Here is a 19,457-nt window from a genome sequence, read left to right as displayed (position 1 = left end):
TTGCTTCTCAGACTGGAGGCCTGTGACTAGTGGTGTGCCTCAGGGTTCAGTGCTGGGCCCATTATTAGACAATAAACAATAGGTGCAGGAGTAGGCCATTCGGCCCTTCGAGCCAGCACCGCCATTCAATGTGATCATGGCTGATCATTCTCAATCAGTACCCCGTTCCTGCCTTCTCCCCATACCCCCTGACTCCGCTATCCTTAAGAGCTCTATCTAGCTCTCTCTTGAATGTATTGTCATCTACATCAATGATGTGGATGAGAATATACAGGGCAAGATTAGCAAGTTTGCTGAAGATACAAAAGTGAGTGGTTTTGCAGATAGTGCAGATGGTGGTGAAAGATTGCAGCAGGATCGGGATCAATTGGCCAAGTGGGCTGAGGAATGGTTGATGAAACTTAATACAGAGAAGTGTGAGGTGTTGCATTTTGGGAGCATTTTGGGCTCCCTGTTGGGAGCTTAGTTTTGGGTTGTCATGTTTTGTAGCCTGATGGTTGTTGGGAAGAAGCTGCTCCTGAACCTGGACAATGGAGTTTTCAGTCTCCTCTATCTATTTCCTGCTGGCAGAAGTGAAATGAAAGTGTGGTCAGGGTGGGGTGAGTTCCTGAAGATGCTAACAACCTTTTTGAGATCCCTTCGATGATGGGGAGGTCAATACCTGTGATGGACTGGTTGACCACATTTTGTAATCTCTTCACTTCTGGGAGGTCGAGTTGCCAAACCAGGACATGATGCAACCAGTCAATATGCTCTCTCCTGTAGAAGCTCAAGAGAGTATTTGTCGACATGCTGATTCTCCGCAATCTTCTAAGGATCTTCTAAGTTGATGAGCTTTCTTTATGATTGCATCAATGTGTTGGGTCCTGGGCAGATCTTCAAAGAGAAGCACGCCCAGGAATTTGAATGATTTGACTACCTCCACCACCATCCTGTCGATGAAGACAGGTTTGTGGATCCTCTGACTTCCTCTTGTAAAGTCAACAATTAGCTCCTTGGTTTGACTGACGTTGAGAGCATGGTTGTTGTTCTGGGTTCCATGGTAATTGTATCTTTTCAGACCCTTATTGGGTTTAACCATCCAAATCACTACACGTAAACGAAACTGTCAATCCTGATGTGGCATTTAGGATTCTTACCCGTTCCAAAACATGAAAGAAGCTGACAGGCATCCTTGTGTTTCTTTGTCATCTAATTCGGTGTGATCCAGACCGCTTGCATCTGGCAGATACAGACACAAGACTTTCCTCTCAGGAAACCGAGATCCTGTTGCTCATCCTGTTGATTAATAAGTCCCAGTAGTTTCATGATTATATTTCGCCAGTTTGTTTAAGAGGAAAGTCAAATGTGTAACCAATTCAGCGATGTAAATATTTATGCATTTCACAGATTTATCCAAAGCTTCATTCAAGTGCAAGGAAAATGCAAACCACAGGAGGGTTATGAAAGTACAGAAATTGAATATGCGGAGGAATTAATAGTTTAGTATTCACAAGCCACAGGCTGCTAATAGCAACCAATGCAATGGGATCTTGCGTACATCTGTTGCTTAATGTAAGTGGCTTTAGTTGGGTGAGCACAAGGGAACTGTGGGTACTTCTCGTAGCACGTGCATTACCTTTATATCTTAGTCATAGTTTTCAAACCCACAAACTAGAATAATCCCGCTGTCAAAATGTATCTTTCAGTTGGTTCTGCCAATTATTCGGGTTTATTTATGCCACTACTTCAGCATTGCTGCAAAACTATTCTGCATCAGTGGATGAACTTAAAGCTAGACTCACCTACCTTAGGGGAACCACAGAGAGCTTGTTGTGTGACAGTGAGATGGCTTACCCGTGTTTCATTTGATGGTACAAATTTGTTCCAAAAGGCTTCCCATTCCACTAAATGGACCGCAACTGAAACAAGTGGATTGTCTTCATACACCGAACAGATTGGAAACTCGCAAAGTTATCCACCCATTTTGAACAATACACTTACCCACTGAGCAGTTGTGGGCCATCAGTGATGTATTTTTTAAAAGTACCTTCCTGTTGAAATGAGAGTGAATAGAATAGTTCCAATTCCAATTTGAAGGCAGAGTATCAGAATTTGAATTGCTCAGGAGGAATCATGCTTCTGGTGTAAAATGGAAAATTGCCGTCTGAACGAGGCACTGAGGATTTTAGCAAATGCTTTACACTGGAAGAGCACAAATTATATTCTAGATAGACCGGGAGTAATCATTTCCCCGGCAAGGTACTTTGTTTTTAATATTGCTGTTGTATAATGTCACATTTTGAAATAAAGTATATCTTGAAAATTTTAAACAACTCCATTCATAGTGTGTGTTTGTTTGTGCATACACACTAGTTTCTCTGTTTTCAATGGGTTGAAAATGGGTGTTCATTCCTCATTTTCTCATTGTTTGTTAAATTATATCACTGCTTTACATATGTAGGTCTCATTCTTCATCACTGGCTTGTTTTGAGTTGCTCCACAGAAATGAATTTTGAGTTTTTATTCCGAGTTTCAGATTTGTTGTACATGTTCGCCCAGTTTAAAATGTAATCGCATACAATGCATTTTCACTCTCAATTTTTGGGATAGTTATATACAGCAAAATAAAGAAGTGCTGCCCACATTGCAGACAAATGGCAGATGACCTTTCACAAAACGGTGTGAAGTAATACATTTTGGCAGAAGCAAGAACCGGAGACAATATACACCAGGGGTTCCCAACCTTTTCCGTCCCGTTTACCCCTGGCAACTTTTCGAAAGTAAATTGACCCCCACCCTGTTTTGTTCAGTAATTTGAGTTCACACTTCCCCCACAATAAAGCAACCGACAAAGGGGACATTTTAAAATACTGTTTTTAACTTTATTATTTTGTTCAAATTTACCCCGTGGGTAGGCGAAATTTACCCCCTGGGGGTAAGTTTACCCCAGGTTGGGAACCCTTGATATAGACCAAATAGCACAGTCCTAAAGAGTCACCAGGGACATGACTTAGCAAGTGCATAACTCTTTGAAAATGGTAGAGCACCTTGAAAGACTGGATATTAAAGGATAGAGATGCTGCCTGACCCGCTGAGTTACCCCAGCGATTTTTGTGTCTATTTCCATCCACAACCGCGGATAGAACAAGTGGATGTCCTTTGATTGAGGCTTAGGCTTATCGTCGTCACGCGTATCGACGTATAGTGAAGAGGTGATCCTCTTCTCACAATTTCTCGTCTCCCCCGCATCTGCTCCCAAGATGTGGCATTCCAGTCTTGGACATCCGAGGTTCTTGTTCTTGGTCTCCTTGCTGTGAGAGATGGATCCCTCACCCGCATCTCCTGTGATCTGTAGTTCTGCTCTTGCTCCCCCTCCCCCCCCCAGAGGAACAAGAATAGAGTTACCCTGGACCTCACTTTTTACCCTCAGCCTCTGCGTCCAACACATCATCATCCGACATTTCTGACACCTCCAACATGATCCCCCCACCACTCACATCTTCCCATCTCTATCCCTTTCCGCCTTCTGCAGATATCGCTCCCTCTAGCAGCTCCTGGGTTCACTCATCCCTTCCCACTCGGGTATTTTCACCTGCAACTGCAGGAGATGTAAACGTCCCAATACATCCTCCTTTACCTCCATCCAGGGACCCCAGCAGCCTTCCTTGTGAGACAGAAGTCCATGTGCACCTTCTCTAACCTCATCTACTGATCCGTTGATCCTGATGTGGTGAGACCCGGCGACAGTTTGCCTCGGTGTGCCAAGACCTGCTGGATCTCCCGGATGCTAACCATTTCAAGTGCTCTTCCCATTCCCATACCAACCTTCTGTATTGGGCCTCAATAGACAATAGGTGCAGGACAATAGACAATAGACAATAGGTGCAGGAGTAGGCCATTCAGCCCTTCGAGCCAGCACCGCCATTCAATGCGATCATGGCTGATCACTCAATCAGTACCCCGTTCCTGCCTTCTCCCCATACCCCCTCACTCCGCTATCCTCAAGAGCTCTATCCAGCTCTCTCTTGAAAGCATCCAACGAACTGGCCTCCACTGCCTTCTGAGGCAGAGAATTCCACACCTTCACCACCCTCTGACTGAAAAAGTTCTTCCTCATCTCCGTTCTAAATGGCCTACCCCTTATTCTCAAACTGTGGCCCCTTGTTCTGGACTCCCCTAACATTGGGAACATGTTATCTGCCTCTAATGTGTCCAATCCCCTAATTATCTTATATGTTTCAATAAGATCCCCCCTCATCCTTCTAAATTCCAGTGTACCCCTTCGAGCCAGCACCACCATTCAATGTGATCATGGCTGATCATTCTCAATCAGTACCCCGTTCCTGCCTTCTCCCCATACCCCCTGACTCTGCTATCCTTAAGAGCTCTATCTAGCCTCCTCCATTGCCAGAGCTGGAGGAACAGCACCCTCATTCCACGTGAATAGTTTACAACCCAATGGTATAAACATTGACTTCTCCCAATTTTAGAATTTTAGGTAGCCGTAGACCCCCCCCTCCTTCTTTCCCCACAACCTTCCTCTTTCTCCTCCCTCTCCACTGTGCCCCACCTAGACTCACAGCTATTGCCTCTCACCTTCCCCTCTACCTATATTTCTGAAGAATGGTCCAGACCTGAAACTTCGCACAAACAAGTAATTTCATGGCACCCTGGTGCATAGAACAATAAACTAAACTGACCTGATTAAGATTTTTTAAACAAATGGTTTTATTTACACAGCAGTGGTCCAGAACCATTGTAATTTTTTTCTTATTTTAACTGAAAATCTCTTTAAACCTACCATTGCTCTCCTTCTAGCTAATCATTAATCCTTGTCTTGTCCATGACTTGGAGTTTAAGTACATAACTTTACCTGAGCTTTAACAAGTGGCGAAAACGACGTATTACATTTTGGCCCCACATTACCTGCTCTAAAGCTTCACTTTGTTCTTGTTTTATTTTCCTGCAGTTCATCAAAGAAGATATGAAGGACAAAGATCCGACCAGTAAAGGCAATACATTCCACAAGGAAGACAAACACATCACTGTGAGAGATCTGTGGAGCCATTGGAAAAGCTCACAAGGTGAGCAATTTAGTGGCTAGAGAGTAACTCTCTTACGAGTCCTCTGTTCTTAATCATCGAAAGAGTCATAGGCAGCACAGTAAACAATCTACACAAAATGATAAAGTGACCTGGATTCAGTACCCAAGTGCACTGAAAATACAGTTATGCCCATAGGAAAGTTTATTAGGTTCATGGATAGGAACTTTATTAAAACATCATCTTTTAGATGCTATCGCATGTGTCTTGCGAAAGACTTAACATCAAAATTAAATCTGCCCCATTGTGACAAGTGGAGCTTTCTCTATGCATTGCCTTGTCCAGCTTAAGGGCCACCAGTACTAGCCTTGCCTGCTCCACTGTAAGTGCTCTGAGCATTTATTAAACTATCTGTAATGCAGCCTCTCTATTAGATGCTGTCTGATCCGACGGCTGGGGCTACCTAAGCAACTTGATGGTGGTTTTAAACAGAGAGGTAAAAATGACACTCCATCTCCTCCCCATCCGATCCGAGTTCTCCGACCAGTCTGACTGTCCTCCTGATTACATTTTATCTTTATGGTTCGTTGTCGCCGTTCCCTAGCTAACTATCATCTATCTTCAAATTTTCTTGGTCCTGGTCCCATTTGATCTCTTGTTCTCGCACCTTACCTTTCCATATCCCTGTGTCCCCCTCTCCCCTGACTCTCAGTCTGAAGAAGGGTCTCGACCCGAAACGTCACCCAAACCTTCTCTCCAGAGATGCTGCCTGTCCCGCTGAGTTACTCCAGCATTTTGTGTCCAGCTTCGGTTTTCAACTAAACATGGTTAAGACTGAGAATTGTCATCCTCTCTTTTGACTACTGAATGAAAGCGGGGGGTTATAATGGTAGCAGCGTTTCAAGCCATCCACTCTGTATACGTTAGGACCATTCACCAATACAATTGATCTTTGTTTGGATGTGCACAGTAGTTCTTGTCAGCTATCTATATTAAAGCGTTTTGAGTTTCACGCTGACTGCAAAAGAACTCTTGCCAGAATATCTAAAGGCAAAAACATTCTATAATGAAAGCTTTGTGCAACAAATTTAGGACAGTCTCTTTCTACATTGACCTAATTTCTGCGAAATGAAAAAATGTTGAATTGTTTGGCACGATTGGGTAACTTTTAAGAACTTTTAATATTATGGCAAATGCCGCAATATACTGAAGACACTTTTCAAAATAAGAATAAACCAATATATTTAGAATGGCAAATACTTTGGCATGGCGCACAGAACCTCTTTCCCATGATGGAAATACCAAATTCTAGCAGTGAGAGGGGCAAGGTTTAAAGGAGATGTGGGGGGCAAGCCTTTTTACATAGAGGGTGGTGAGTGCTTGGAATGCATTGCCTGGGCTGGTGGTGCAGGTAGATGCGATTGTGGCGTTTAAGAGACTTTGGATAGGCCCTTAGAAATGCAGGGAATGGAGGGATAGACCTTATGTGCAAGCAGATAAGAGTTGGTTTGACCTCATGTTAGGCACTGACATTGTGGGCTGAAGGGCGTGTAGCTGTGCTGCACTGTTTCTGTATTTTATGATGGGCTCCTTTCGTGTTGAAATGTCAATGCACTCTAAAGAATGTGCCAGAATGGTGTTAATGTCATGGAACAACGACTTTGTAATTCACAACTCACCACATCAAAATTAATCAAACTCAAAGAAGGCTTGGCAAGGTGCCATCTAGCACTCCTCACCAAAGACTAGGCTTCGGGGTCAGTTGAAAAGTTTCAGAGAAAATCAAGCCAAGTTTAGTTTATTGTCATCTGCACAAGAATTGTGATGTACAGGTGCAATGAAAATTTTGCTTGAAGTTACATCATGGGCACATACATCATTCAAAAACATAAATGACATGAATTATCCAAGATCATTGTGCAAAAAAACAAGATGTTATTTTTATTTTTAGCTGTTACTTTTAGAGATACAGTGTGGAAACAGGCCCTTCGGCCTACTGAGTCCACGCAGACCATCAATCACCTGTCCATAGTGTTTAAGTTCTATCTTAAACACTATGGACAATTTACAGAAGCCAATTAAGTTCATAAGTTCTTAAGTGATAGGAGCAGAATTAGGGCATTCAGCCCAACAAGTCTACTCTGCCACACAACCATGGCTGATCGATCTCTCCCTCCTAACCCCTTTCTCTGCCTTCTCCCCATTACCTCTGACACCCGTACTAATAAATAATCTATCTATCTCTGCCTTAAATATATCCACTGACTTGGTCTCAAAAGCCCTCTGTAGCAAAACATCTGCAAACTTGGCCACAAAGCCTTCAATCCCCTCATCCAAATCATTAAAATAACGTGAAGAGCAGCGGCCCCAGGACTGAGCCCCGCGCAACTCTGCTGGTCAATGGCAGCCAACCAGAAAAAGCTCCCTTTATTGCCACTCCTTGCCTTCTGCCATCCAGCCAACTTGCTATCCATGCTAGTATCTGCCCTTTGATACCATGGTCTCTCATCTTCCTTAGCAGTCTCCCCTGTGTCACCTTATCAAAGGTGCCTTAACAAACCATATCAATCAATTAACCTACAAACCTGCACATCTTTGGAATGTAGGAGGAAACTGGAGCACCCGGAGAAAACCCACGAGCTCACAGGGAGAACGTACAAACTCCATGCAAACAGCACCCCTAGTCAGGATCGACCCTGGGTCTCTGGCGCTGTAAGGCAGGAACTCAACTGCGTCACCACCGTGCCGCCCTCCTTTAATGTAAAAACATATTTAATAACAAATCCTTGTTTGTGCAAGAGGTGGTCGTTAGTGTTTCATTGCTGAGGTAGGATTAGAGTTGTGCAGGTCGGTTAAAATTGGTGTTTTAATATCGCCCAATATTGGACAAAGGCCAATATTGATGGGATGGGAAGTTCTTGGACAGATTTGCGTTGTGTTAGTTCATCTCAGCTGGTGCGGCTGTGGAAATGTCGACACTAGTTTGACCCTGTCTTTTTTATTCACTCCTGGTCCAGTCACCCACCCTCGCAGGCAGCTGAACATGTATAAACAATCAAGGCAAGATTGGGTTTGATCGATCAGAACCCCCCCCTCACAAGAGTGAAATGACCTGCTGTTACTGTTTGGATTCCCTCTCAGGAGGAGAAAAACACAAGGTGGCCCTTCTCCCAGAAACCTTACCCCGTGGTCAGCATGAATCAGCATCTTTAGCAGTGGAATGAGGAAGCAGTTGCAGGGAATTGCTCCAACCCAGATCCAATTACAGCAACACCGAATGTTTGTTTTGGAAGGAAAATAATGATATTTGAAGTTATGTAGTATATACGGATGTTGATCATCTGCAGACAGGTGAAATTGGCATAGCTTGGCATCATCTGCAGTACAGACATTGTGGGCTGAGGTCTGTTCCTGTGCTGTACTGTTCCATGCCCTATAATTCTTGGTCTTTTTTTACTAACCATTAAATGCATCGATTCTGTCCGGCTGAGTGCTTGTGTTTAAATGTGGAATCCATTGCTCTGAAGGTGCAGTTAGGTTTGCACAAGTGGTCTGAGGGGTAATATTGGCCAAGATCAGTAGCAGTAAATGGGCTGATAGTGAATTGGCAAAACTGTAGTTTCATTTAAAGTCAGCAAGTGATAAACATCTGTCCAGCAGTTGCACTTCATTGGGATCATGACAAGGGTCAGTCATATGAGCTGGGCTTTATAAACTGTGTGAATGGCGCAGCAAGCATTTCACTTTGGCTTTCATGTGTCTCATGCGTAAAGTTATACGTTTGGTACTTCACTCTTTACATGGGATAATTTGATGTATGATCTTTCTTCATATAACCCGCTCACTATAAAGCTCTGGTTGAACATGTGTTATTATTTGAATTAAAATTTCCTTCTACTCTGATCACATGGAGCTTAGATCAGAATGTAGTTCTAATTTTTATGTAAAATTTGCAAGTTTATGACCTGATTAATTGGCCTTAATTGTCAACTATTCCCCTCATGATTTTATACACCTCTATAAGATAAGCCCTTAGCCTTCTACGCTTTACGGAAGAAAGTCCTAGCCTGTTCATATAGCTCAGGCCCTCGAGTCCTGCCAATAACATCGTAAATCTTCTCTGCACTCTTTCCAGCTTAATGACATCCTTCCCATAGCAGGGTGACCAAAACTGAACACAATTCTCCAAATATGGCCTCACCAATGTCTTGTACAACTGCAACATAACATTCCAACTTCTATACTCAATATCCTGACTGATGAAGGTCAATGTACCAAAAGCTCTTTTGGCCGCTCTACCTGTGACACCACTTTCAATGAACAATGTACCTGTACCCCAAGATCCCTCGGTTCTACAACACTCCACAAGGCCCCATCATTCACTGTGAAGGTCCTGAGCTGGTTTAACTTACCAAAATGAAACACCTCGCACTTATCTGCGTTACACTCCATTAATCATTCATCAGGCCACTTGCCCAGCTGATCAAGAGCCTGCAGTAATTGTTGATTATCATCTTCACTATCTGCGATACGACACACGTTAGTGTCATCTGTAAACTTACGAAGCATGCCTTGTACATTATCAGTTAAATTGCTAATATAAACCACAAACAGCTATCGGGCCAGAACTTATTCCTTGTGGTACCACTTGTCACAGGCCTCCAGTTTGAAAAACACCCTTCCAATCACCACCACTCTCTGCTTTCTTCCATGAAACCAATTCTGTATCCAGTTCTGTAACCTCTTCCTGGATCCCATGCGATCTAGCCTTCCAGAGCAACTTACCATGCAGAACCTTATTAAAGGCCTTGCTGGCCCATATAGACAATGCCTATAGCTCTTCCCTCATCAACCTGTTTAGTTACCTCTTCAAAAACACTCAATGGAAATTGTAAGATACAATCTCTCGCAAACAAAACCTATTTGTAATCAGCCTCTGTCCATCCAAATGTATATGTTTCTTATCCCTCAGAATACTTTCCAGTAACTTTCCTACGACAGATGTTAGGCTCACAGGAGTATGATTGCAAGATGTTTCTTGGAGCCTTTCTTAAAAAGAGGTACAACATTACTCACTCTCCAGACATCCAGCACCTCACCCGTGTCTATCGATGATTCATATCCCACAGCCAAGGCCCCTGCAATTTCTTCTCCAGCCTCCCACAGATGTCAAGGACCTCCTTGACCATAGTATGGATTGTCCATTGAATATCTCCATTAACTGTCCCAAGTTCCCGAGCCTCCATGCTTTGCTCCATGGTAAAAACAGAGGAGAAATACTCACCTGGCCCACCTCCACACATAGGTGACCGCTTTAGTTTCTGACAGGGCCTTTTCTTTCTTTAGTTATCCTCTTTCTCGTCTTCTACTTAAAATCTCTTAGGATTCTCCTTGATATTATCTGCTGCCTCCTGAAGTATGCTCTTCTGTCCCCTAAATACCTTGAGGGATACATCGTATCCCAGCTGCCCACTGTATACCTGGCCCATTCGTCCTAATGTTTCCTCACCAGACCCTCAATTTCTCCTGCCATCCAGGGATCCTTACTATCAGCCGACTTGCCCTTTACTCTAACAAGGACATGCTTACCTTGAACTTTTAACATCACTCTTTTAAAAGCAACCCAGTTTGCTCTTTGCCCGCAAACATCCCACTCCAACCAACTTTAGCAAGTTCACGTTTAATACTATCAAAGTTGGCCTTGTCCCAATTCAAAACTTTAACTTGTAGGCCCAAACTGTCCATAAATATTTTAAAGCCAATAAAACTATGGCCGCTGGTCCCAAAAAGCTTGCCCATCAACACTTCATTTACTTGCCCCTCTCAATGTCCGAAGAGATCAAGCTTTGTCCTCTCCCTTATAGGGCACTCTAGATATTGGCAAAATGCATAGGAAGGAACTGCAGATGCTAGTTTAAACCGAAGATAGACACAAAATGCTGGAGTAACTCAACGGGACAGGCAGCATCTCTGGAGAGAAGGAATGGGTGATGTTTCGGGTCGAGACACTTCTTCAGATTGATCAGTTGTGAACTGTAGACTTTGAAGAATCCAACTCACTGATTTTGAACTTGTTTATTAGTAATAAGGAGGTGGGTGGGGTGTTGTCCATTGTTCATTACTGGCATATTAGTGAGTTGAAAAAGGGGTCTGAGTGTGCAAGGAGAGTAGTAATTTTTCTACCACTTCAGTTGAATGGGCTAATGCAAATTATAAGGTCCTTTGGGAGACATTTGCATTTGGTCTCATTAAGACTGCTATTTAAAAAAAAAAAAATTGCTTCAGATCATAGATCTTAGAACTGTACCGCACAGAAACAAGCCCTTTGGCCCACAATGTCCATGTCCAATGTGAGGACAAGTTAAACTAATCTCCTTTGCCTGGACGAGATCCATAATCCCCATTTCCAAGGGCCTATCAAAAAGTATAAGAAGATAACTGCAGATGCTGGTACAAATCGAAGGTTTTTATTCACAAAATGCTGGAGTAACTCAGCAGGTCAGGCAGCATCTCGGGAGAGAAGGAATGGGTGACGTTTCGGGTCGAGACCCTTCTTCAGACTGATGTCAGGGGGGCGGGACAAAGGAAGGATATAGGTGGAGACAGGAAGATAGAGGGAGATCTGGGAAGGAGGAGGGGACGGGAGGGACAGAGGAATTATCTATCAAAAAGCGTCCTTTGGTTCTCTGGTATTGCTGCCATTTTTTAAAACTTTTCTCCAAAGACAGAAACAACTTAGATTATTTCTTTTTGCCATTTCTTTAATCCCCGTTATAAATTCAGCTGTCTGCATAGGATCCATATTTCTCCTCACTTATTTTTAGATTGCTGTTGAAGCTCTTAGAATCCATTAATTATGCTTATCATATCATATCATATCATATATATACAGCCGGAAACAGGCCTTTTCGGCCCTCCAAGTCCGTGCCGTCCAGTGATCCCCGTACATTAACACTATCCTACACCCACTAGGGACAATTTTTTACATTTACCCAGCCAATTAACCTACATACCTGTACGTCTTTGGAGTGTGGGAGGAAACCGAAGATCTCGGAGTAAACCCACGCAGGTCACGGGGAGAACGTACAAACTCCTTACAGTGCAGCACCCGTAGTCAGGATCGAACCTGAGTCTCCGGCGCTGCATTCGCTGTAAAGCAGCAACTCTACCGCTGCGCTACCGTGCCGCATTTACCCCCCTTTTTGTTCATCCTTGTCAAATTTGCTTAATACTAAAATGCCTCCAATCTAGAGTCCTGATGCTAGTTCTGCCAGCTTTATAGCCCTCTTCCTTGGATTTAATGTTACCTTAAAATCCTCTGGTCGGCCATGGATGAACCATTTTTCCTGTTGAGGTGTTTGTGCCTTGAAAGAATATATCTTTATTCTGCAGAGTTTGCATCAGTTTCAGAAGGGTGACTGTGATCACACAAATCTGGCGAGAAGGAAGCTGATGTGGCAGAAAGGTTGATGGCATAGTTGCAAAAAGTCATGTACTTCTCAGAAGGTCTTTGCCAAGGCACCACTTGGAAGATTAATTACAGGAGCTTTGCGGTTGTAGAAATAGGGAAGGGATAGCAAACTGATTTTTTAAAAAGTGATAAAGGAGAGAGGCCAGCCAGGGGCTGAGAGTAGCTTTTCAAGATTAGACCTGGATTGGGCTATGCAGTTTCATCCAATTCAAGGGCTCTTTCTGCTCGGTGAATATACCCTGTTTTGGATGGAGTGGTGTCAAAATTGCAGAAGAAACCAAAATAGAAGCGAGATGAAATTCCTTGGAAGTCCAGAGGAATTTGCAAGTGATATTGATAAGACAGGGAAAGGCCTAAAAGTAGCAGTTGAAATTCAGTGTCAATAAGTTGGTTTAAAAAAAACCTGAAGTAATTATATCTGGAAGTTGGCTTGATGCTGAAGGCAAGCAATGGGTGGGTGGTCAGAGAACTGCTGCATAGGAGTTTAAATATAGATGCTCCAATTGGGATGGCCATAAAAATGCAGTGGAATTCTTGTTTATCAAAAAAAAAATGGGGAAGTAGAATTTAAGATAACAAAATATAATCTCCGAGTGTGTGTGCTTTATCAGTGTTTACAGTCTTAATATCTTAAGACTTGACGGAGATTGCAACATGTTTGCAACATGTTCACTGGGAAGCTGTCTGACCTGAGGAAATGGAAATAATGTAGATATTGTTATCGTATGAATAATAAGATTCTGGAGTGATAAATAATGATGTTTTAGTATTGTGGAAGAGTGCTTCAGAGCAGTTGCAAATAGATTCTTCAAATATGTTTCCTGAATAAATATTTAAGTAGAGGAGATTTAGAATTGAGAGTGTAGGGAAATGTATTTGGAGATAACTAAAGTGGTAGAATTCCCTTTCATGGCTCCTGGTTGAGGCAGAAATGTTAGTGTCGCTTTTAAACTCCTATGCCCAAGGAGCCCAAAAATTAGAAATCTCATCTTCCAGCCAACTGGGGGACAGTGTTTTTTTTATCATTAGAGTTCAGAAACCACATGAGTGTCTCATTGCAGACATACAGGGCCTCGTAGATATCAAAGGTTCAGTCCAAATTCACGAATTGGTACCTGCCTCGATTGTAAGGTGGCTCAATAGTGCTTTATTTGTTGCGTAGTGAAATTCTTTTTGCATATATTGCACATGCTGATGCCTCAATTTTTGGTGCCATTGTTCAAAGTGTAAAGTCCGGTCGGCCCGCGAGCTCGATATACTGGAGCAGTTCCCGTGAACCAACGTCACTCTCCCCTCCTCTTTCGGCCATCTTTGTGTCCCGGGGCGCCTCCTGCAGTCCACCTTGAAGGTGCTGGAGGCATTACCCCGGTTCAACCTCCTGCTCCCAATATCTCCAGCTCCCTTCCGGTCCTGCTGACCAATGAACCTTTGAGCGGGTTCCCGGTGCCGTCGACCGGCGATCTTCCCGGGTGGGCACTGCGGCCGTGGCACCTCGGGAAGGGCTCCTCGGCAGGGCACTTGGGAGACTTCTGCTGGGGAAAGCCTTGCGCCATCTGGCTGCAGACTTAGGAGAGCGTTGAAAAGTACATTACTTCAAATATGTGGTTTTTTTCACACAGAGAGTGGTGAATCTGTGGAATTCTCTGCCACAGAAGGTAGTTGAGGCCAGTTCATTGGCTATATTTAAGAAGGAGTTAGATGTGGCCCTTGTGGCTAAAGGGATCAGGGGGTATGGAGAGAAGGCAGGTACGGGATACTGAGTTGGATGATCAGCCATGATCATATTGAATGGCGGTGCAGGCTTGAAGGGCCGAATGGCCTACTCCTGCACCTATTTTCTATGTTTCTATATCCATCCCTGTAGATGGGGAGGGAAAGCAGGGCTTGGCCAACCAGTTAATTGTTATCATTGAGTAAAACCAGTTTTGCAGCAAATAGCCAGGAATGCAACAATTTATTTGCACAACTTTGGAAAAATTATTTTTCAATTTCAAAGATTTTTTTTTAACTGATTGAAAGATGCAGCATGGAAACAGACCCTTTGGCCTAACGAGTCCACGTAGATTATCATTCACACTGGTTCTATGGACATACAAGCAACTGCAGTTGCTGGATTACAATGAAAACACATAGTGCTGGAGAAACTGAAGCAAAAAAGAAACTTGAGAGGATGGCTATGGACCAAATGAGAGCAGTTGGGACTAGTGTAGATGAGGCATGTTGGTCGGCATGGACATGTTGAGCCGAATGGCCTGTTTCCATGCTGGATGACTGAGGTAGGCCACACCCCTGTTATGGAGGTGTTGCATTCAGAGAAAGCTGCCTGTGCAGTGATTTTCATGTAACGCAAACAAATTGACAAGGGCGTACACTATGTTAGATATTTTCATTTAAGTATTACTATTACTCATTTGCCTCAAATAATTAAAACAAAGTTTGAACTGAATTAAGTTAACATGTTGAGTCTCCATTTTGGATAGAAGCAACCCTGTGAATCTCCAGATTGTTCCAGATTCCAACACTTGCAGCCTCTTCATTCCTCCAGCCTCCTTCCCCTCCCCCCCCCCCCCCCAACTTCCCACCCATCCCCACCCCACAGATTCTGCCTGACCCGCTGAGTGCCTCCAGCAGAGTGTTTGTTGCTCAGGACTCCAGCACATGCAGCCTCTTCATTCCTCCAGCCCCCTTCCCCTCCCCCCCACTTCCCACCATCGCCTTCCCACAGATGCTGCCTGACCCGCTGAGTGTTTGTTGCTCAGGACTCCAGCACATGCAGCCTATCATGTCTCCAATCCCCTGGATGTGCTTTAGCAATTGCAAAAACTCATAGACCAGGGTTTTGTGGCATGAAGCAGCCCACAGCACAGAGCGAAGGTGCTGGGCATGAAAGTGGTCAATTGCTCTAAAAAGGGGCCGACCGGTTGTGGGGAATGTGTTCTGAATGATGGGTTTGATCATGAAATAGATTTACATTACAAGTTATCGCACTGTGGAAGCAGCCTAACTGGGTTACATTTTAGGGCAGGAGTTTATGTTCACCCGTCCGCACCAATGGCTGCACAGCTTTGCATCATATGATTGGAATGAGGAAAGTTAACAAATTGGTTGCAGAGGGTCATATTGGGGTCTGAGAGATAAAAAAGTTATCTGTTATGTTTTACAGAATAGAAATGCACTTGAAATACGAACCAGGTTTTGCAACATACTTTGTTGATTACACAATCATCATAATAACCATAGTGATGTCCCAACAGCTAATAGGTTAATTAGATGTGTCTGGCTTTCTTTCTCATGCTCAATAGATTACAAGAAAGATGCGGAAATGAAAATGTTATCATTTAGGATTATATAAAGAAAATGTATGATTTTTTTCAAAATGGACAATGAAACCCATAGTTAGGACCGGAATAATTAATATCATGAGGTGACATTTGCTATTTGCAATGTTGAATTGTGAATTGCCATTTGGTTGCAAAAATACGATCAGCTTCAGCTTTAGTTTCAGATTAGTTTATTGTCATTTACACTTTGAACAGTATACCTGGTAGTGATAAATACATACACTGACGCGTGCAAAACAGCAGGATGGTGCGTTGACAGTGGGGCAATGTGAAGATGTGCAAAAGAATAACATTGTACTATCATGGAACAACCAACTGGGGTGGAGTTGAGAGTAAGAGCTTGTGGCAGTACCTCAGGGAGGGGGATTGTGCAAGAAGTGATTGATGGATCACCTCTATCACAGAACAGAGAAGATGCTGTTCTTAAATCTGGATGTCTGGACTTTCAAGTTCCGGCATCTTATCCCAGAAAGTAGAAGAGAGAAAGGGGAACGAATGGCCAGGGAGCTAGGCATGCTTGGTGCTACCTCCTGCCTTCTTGGTGCGACACACCATGAGGATGAAGTGGACGGAGGGAAGCGATGGGCATGCGACGGACTACGCCGTGTTCACCACTGTCAATGCAAGTTCGAATGGTTAAAAGCAGAGCAGTTGCCACACCAGGCTGAGATGCATCCTGTCAGAATCCTTTCTATAGTGCATCTGTATAAGTTCAAGCGAATCCTTGTACACATGCCAAATCGTCTCAGACGCCAAAGAAAGTAAAGACGCTGACGTGCTTTCTTGATCACCGCATCAGTGTGAAGGGATCAGGTTAGGTGGCTGGTGACATGGACGGCTCGGAACTCGATGCTGTTGACCATCTCTACAGCTGTTCTGTTGATGAGGACAGGGTTGTGTTTACTCCCGCGCTCCCTTAGTTTAACATTTTGAAACTGAGATGTAAATTGTGGCACAGACTAGATGGTAGACTGGATGAGTCTCATTCTTCTTGAAGTCATATTAGGTGTCTTCAATATGTCAATTGAAGACTGAGGGAGCGTTTGGTACTACAGGGAGGGAGGGTATGGGGTGTGAGGGAAGGGGCCAAGGAAAAGCGATCAAGAAAGAGCGGTCGGCACGGTGGCGCAGCGGTAGAGTTGCTGCCATTACAGCGCCAGACACCCGGGTTCCATCCTGACTACGGGTGCTGTCTGTATGGAGTTTGTACGTTCTCCCCGTGACTGCGTGGATTTTCTCTGGCTTTCTCCCACACTCTAAAGACGAACCGATTTGTAGGTTAATTGGCTTCTGTAAAATTGTAAATGGACCCTGATGTGTTGGATAGTGCTAGTGTATAGGGATCATAGGTCCACGCGGATTCTGTGGGCTGCAGGGCCTGTGTACGTCCGCTGCTGTATCTCTAAACTAAACTAAACTAAACTAAACTAAGGGAGTGTGTACTTATGTACATGTTTATGTGCTTGTGTACGTGTGTGTGGGTGTTTGTGAGGGTGTGTGAGTCTATGGAGTGGATCCCTTGTGCTGTTGGACCAAGTTCTTTTGGTGGCTAGTATGTAGTGGTCACCCCTTTGAAAAAAAATATCATACACAGGCATGGTCCCCTCCTCTGACGTGGAGTGAACGTAAGCCATCCTCTACTCTTGAGCAATTGTCTAAGAAGATGATTGTAAACTAAATTTGATCATAAATAAAGCACACATGGAGATGCAAGAAACTGCAGGAGTCTTGAGCAAAACACAGACTGCTAGAGGATTGCAGCAGGTCAGGCAGCTGTGAAGGGGTCTCCATTTACAACAAAGCACCCAAGGCTCGTCTTGGGATAGAAACAAGGAACTGCAGATGTTGGGTTTACAGAAAAAATACACCATGTGCTGGAGTATCTCAGCAGGTCAAGCAGCATCCCTGGAAAATGTGTACTGTTGACGTTTTGGGTCGGGACGCTTCTTCAAATTCATGGATCATTTTCGTCAGTCTGAAGAAGGCTCCCAACCTGAAACGTCACCTAACGATGTTCTCCAGAGATGCTGCCTGATCCGCTTAGTTACTCCAGCATTTTGTGGCTCATCAAGGTATTGGCCTCCCTCTGCTGGTTAATATTTGCATTGCGGTTTCTCACAATTAGCCAAATCTGACAAGGGACGTCATCACTCTTTAGTCAGTGTGGGTGTGTGTGTTGCATGCCCGTATGTATGTGTGTGTGTACCTACCATATCTCCTAAACAGCAAAGCATCCCATCTTCTAGAGGTGAAATATTGGAACCTTTGAGCAAGATCATCTAATGACCACAGTTTTATTCCTGTGCAGCAGTGATCTCAAAGCCCTCCCTCCACACAACCAAGGCATTTTGTCGCCATGGTGCCCTTTTCATCGGTCTCTTCCCCACTCCAAATGCTTCTTGTTCCCTCGTTACTCTCTCCCTACTCTGCGCAAGCAGTGACCATGTGATACTTTATTGCGTCATTGTGTTCAATAAAATATTGGAATCATAAATAGAAAGTACAGGAAGTATTCAATAGATGAATACTTCCAGTACTCATCTACTGGAAGATGAGGTTAATTTTTCAGATCAATGACCTCTCATCAGAACTGAGTAAAAATAGACATCAAATCAGTTTTGTTGGGGAGGAGGAGGAGTGGGGAGAATGAAGCCAATATATGCAAGAATAAAGCAATTGGCAGTCTTGCTGGCTGAGATAGGACTGGGGACATGCGCTGGAGAGGGTTAGTCATTCACAGATAATCCATGGGGAGGAGGTGGGAGTGGAAAGAAACAAATGAAAACAAAATAAAATGCTGAAACGACACGAGACACAATGGAGAAGCAAAACATTGCAGGTGCTGGAACTCACCGGTTCTGATACAAAATGGAAAGATACCTTTTCAGAACTTTTATTCAGAAATTGAGGACTGCAATGCAATGAACAGAGATAGGTGGAGAGGCAGGTAGTGTAGAGGAAACAGGAACTCTGCAGAAGGTCTTGGACAGGTTTGGTGAGTGGTCAAGTCAGGCAGCATCTTTGGAGAACATAGATAGGTGACATTTTGGGTGGAGCCTTCTGAGCAGAGTCCCAACTCGAAACGTCACCTATCCATTTTCTCCTGAGTTGCTGCCTGACCTGCTGAGTTATTCCAGAACTTTGTGTCCTTTTGTGTATTCGCCAGCATCTGCAGTACTTTGTTTCTGCATTTCCTCAGACTTAAGTATTTTCTGTTTTTTATAATAGATTTTCAGTATCCACAGATTACTATTTTTCAATTAACAGTTGTAGTTCTTCCCTAGCAGCTCATGCAGATTTTTAAGATAGTCTTTACAACTCCAATAATTTTTTGATTGAGAATTACAACATTGAATTAATGTTTTTTATTGTCACTTAATCTTTTAGTTTTTTCATCGTATCAATTTTAAGATTTTTCTTTTATCTGCCATCAATAATTTGTATTATAGATTATAATAAATCTTTGGAAATCTACCCGAGAAGATTGTGGATGCTCAGGCACTAATTATATTCAAGGCAGAAAATCATATTTTATTGGATATTAACGGAATGAAGGGATGTGGTTTAGTGCAGGAAAGTGACATTGAGGTTAAAGGTCAGGTGTGATCTTATTGAGTAACA

At 43.4% G+C, this 19,457-nt stretch overlaps 1 protein-coding gene across 2 annotated transcripts in view; it reads left to right on the top strand.

Moving 5' to 3' along the window:
- stim2b (stromal interaction molecule 2b) overlaps nt 1-19,457 on the top strand; it is a 133,669-nt gene that overhangs the window by 78,723 nt on the left and 35,489 nt on the right. For both annotated transcript variants that reach the window (XM_078400383.1, XM_078400376.1), the window contains exon 4: nt 4,952-5,066. In XM_078400383.1, the coding sequence (XP_078256509.1) occupies nt 4,952-5,066 (115 nt within the window). The remainder of the gene's footprint in view (nt 1-4,951; nt 5,067-19,457) is intronic.

This window comes from Rhinoraja longicauda, chromosome 1 (genome assembly GCF_053455715.1).
Source record: "Rhinoraja longicauda isolate Sanriku21f chromosome 1, sRhiLon1.1, whole genome shotgun sequence".
NCBI classification, from domain to species: domain Eukaryota; kingdom Metazoa; phylum Chordata; class Chondrichthyes; order Rajiformes; family Arhynchobatidae; genus Rhinoraja; species Rhinoraja longicauda.
This window is presented reverse-complemented; position numbering and strand designations above follow the sequence as displayed.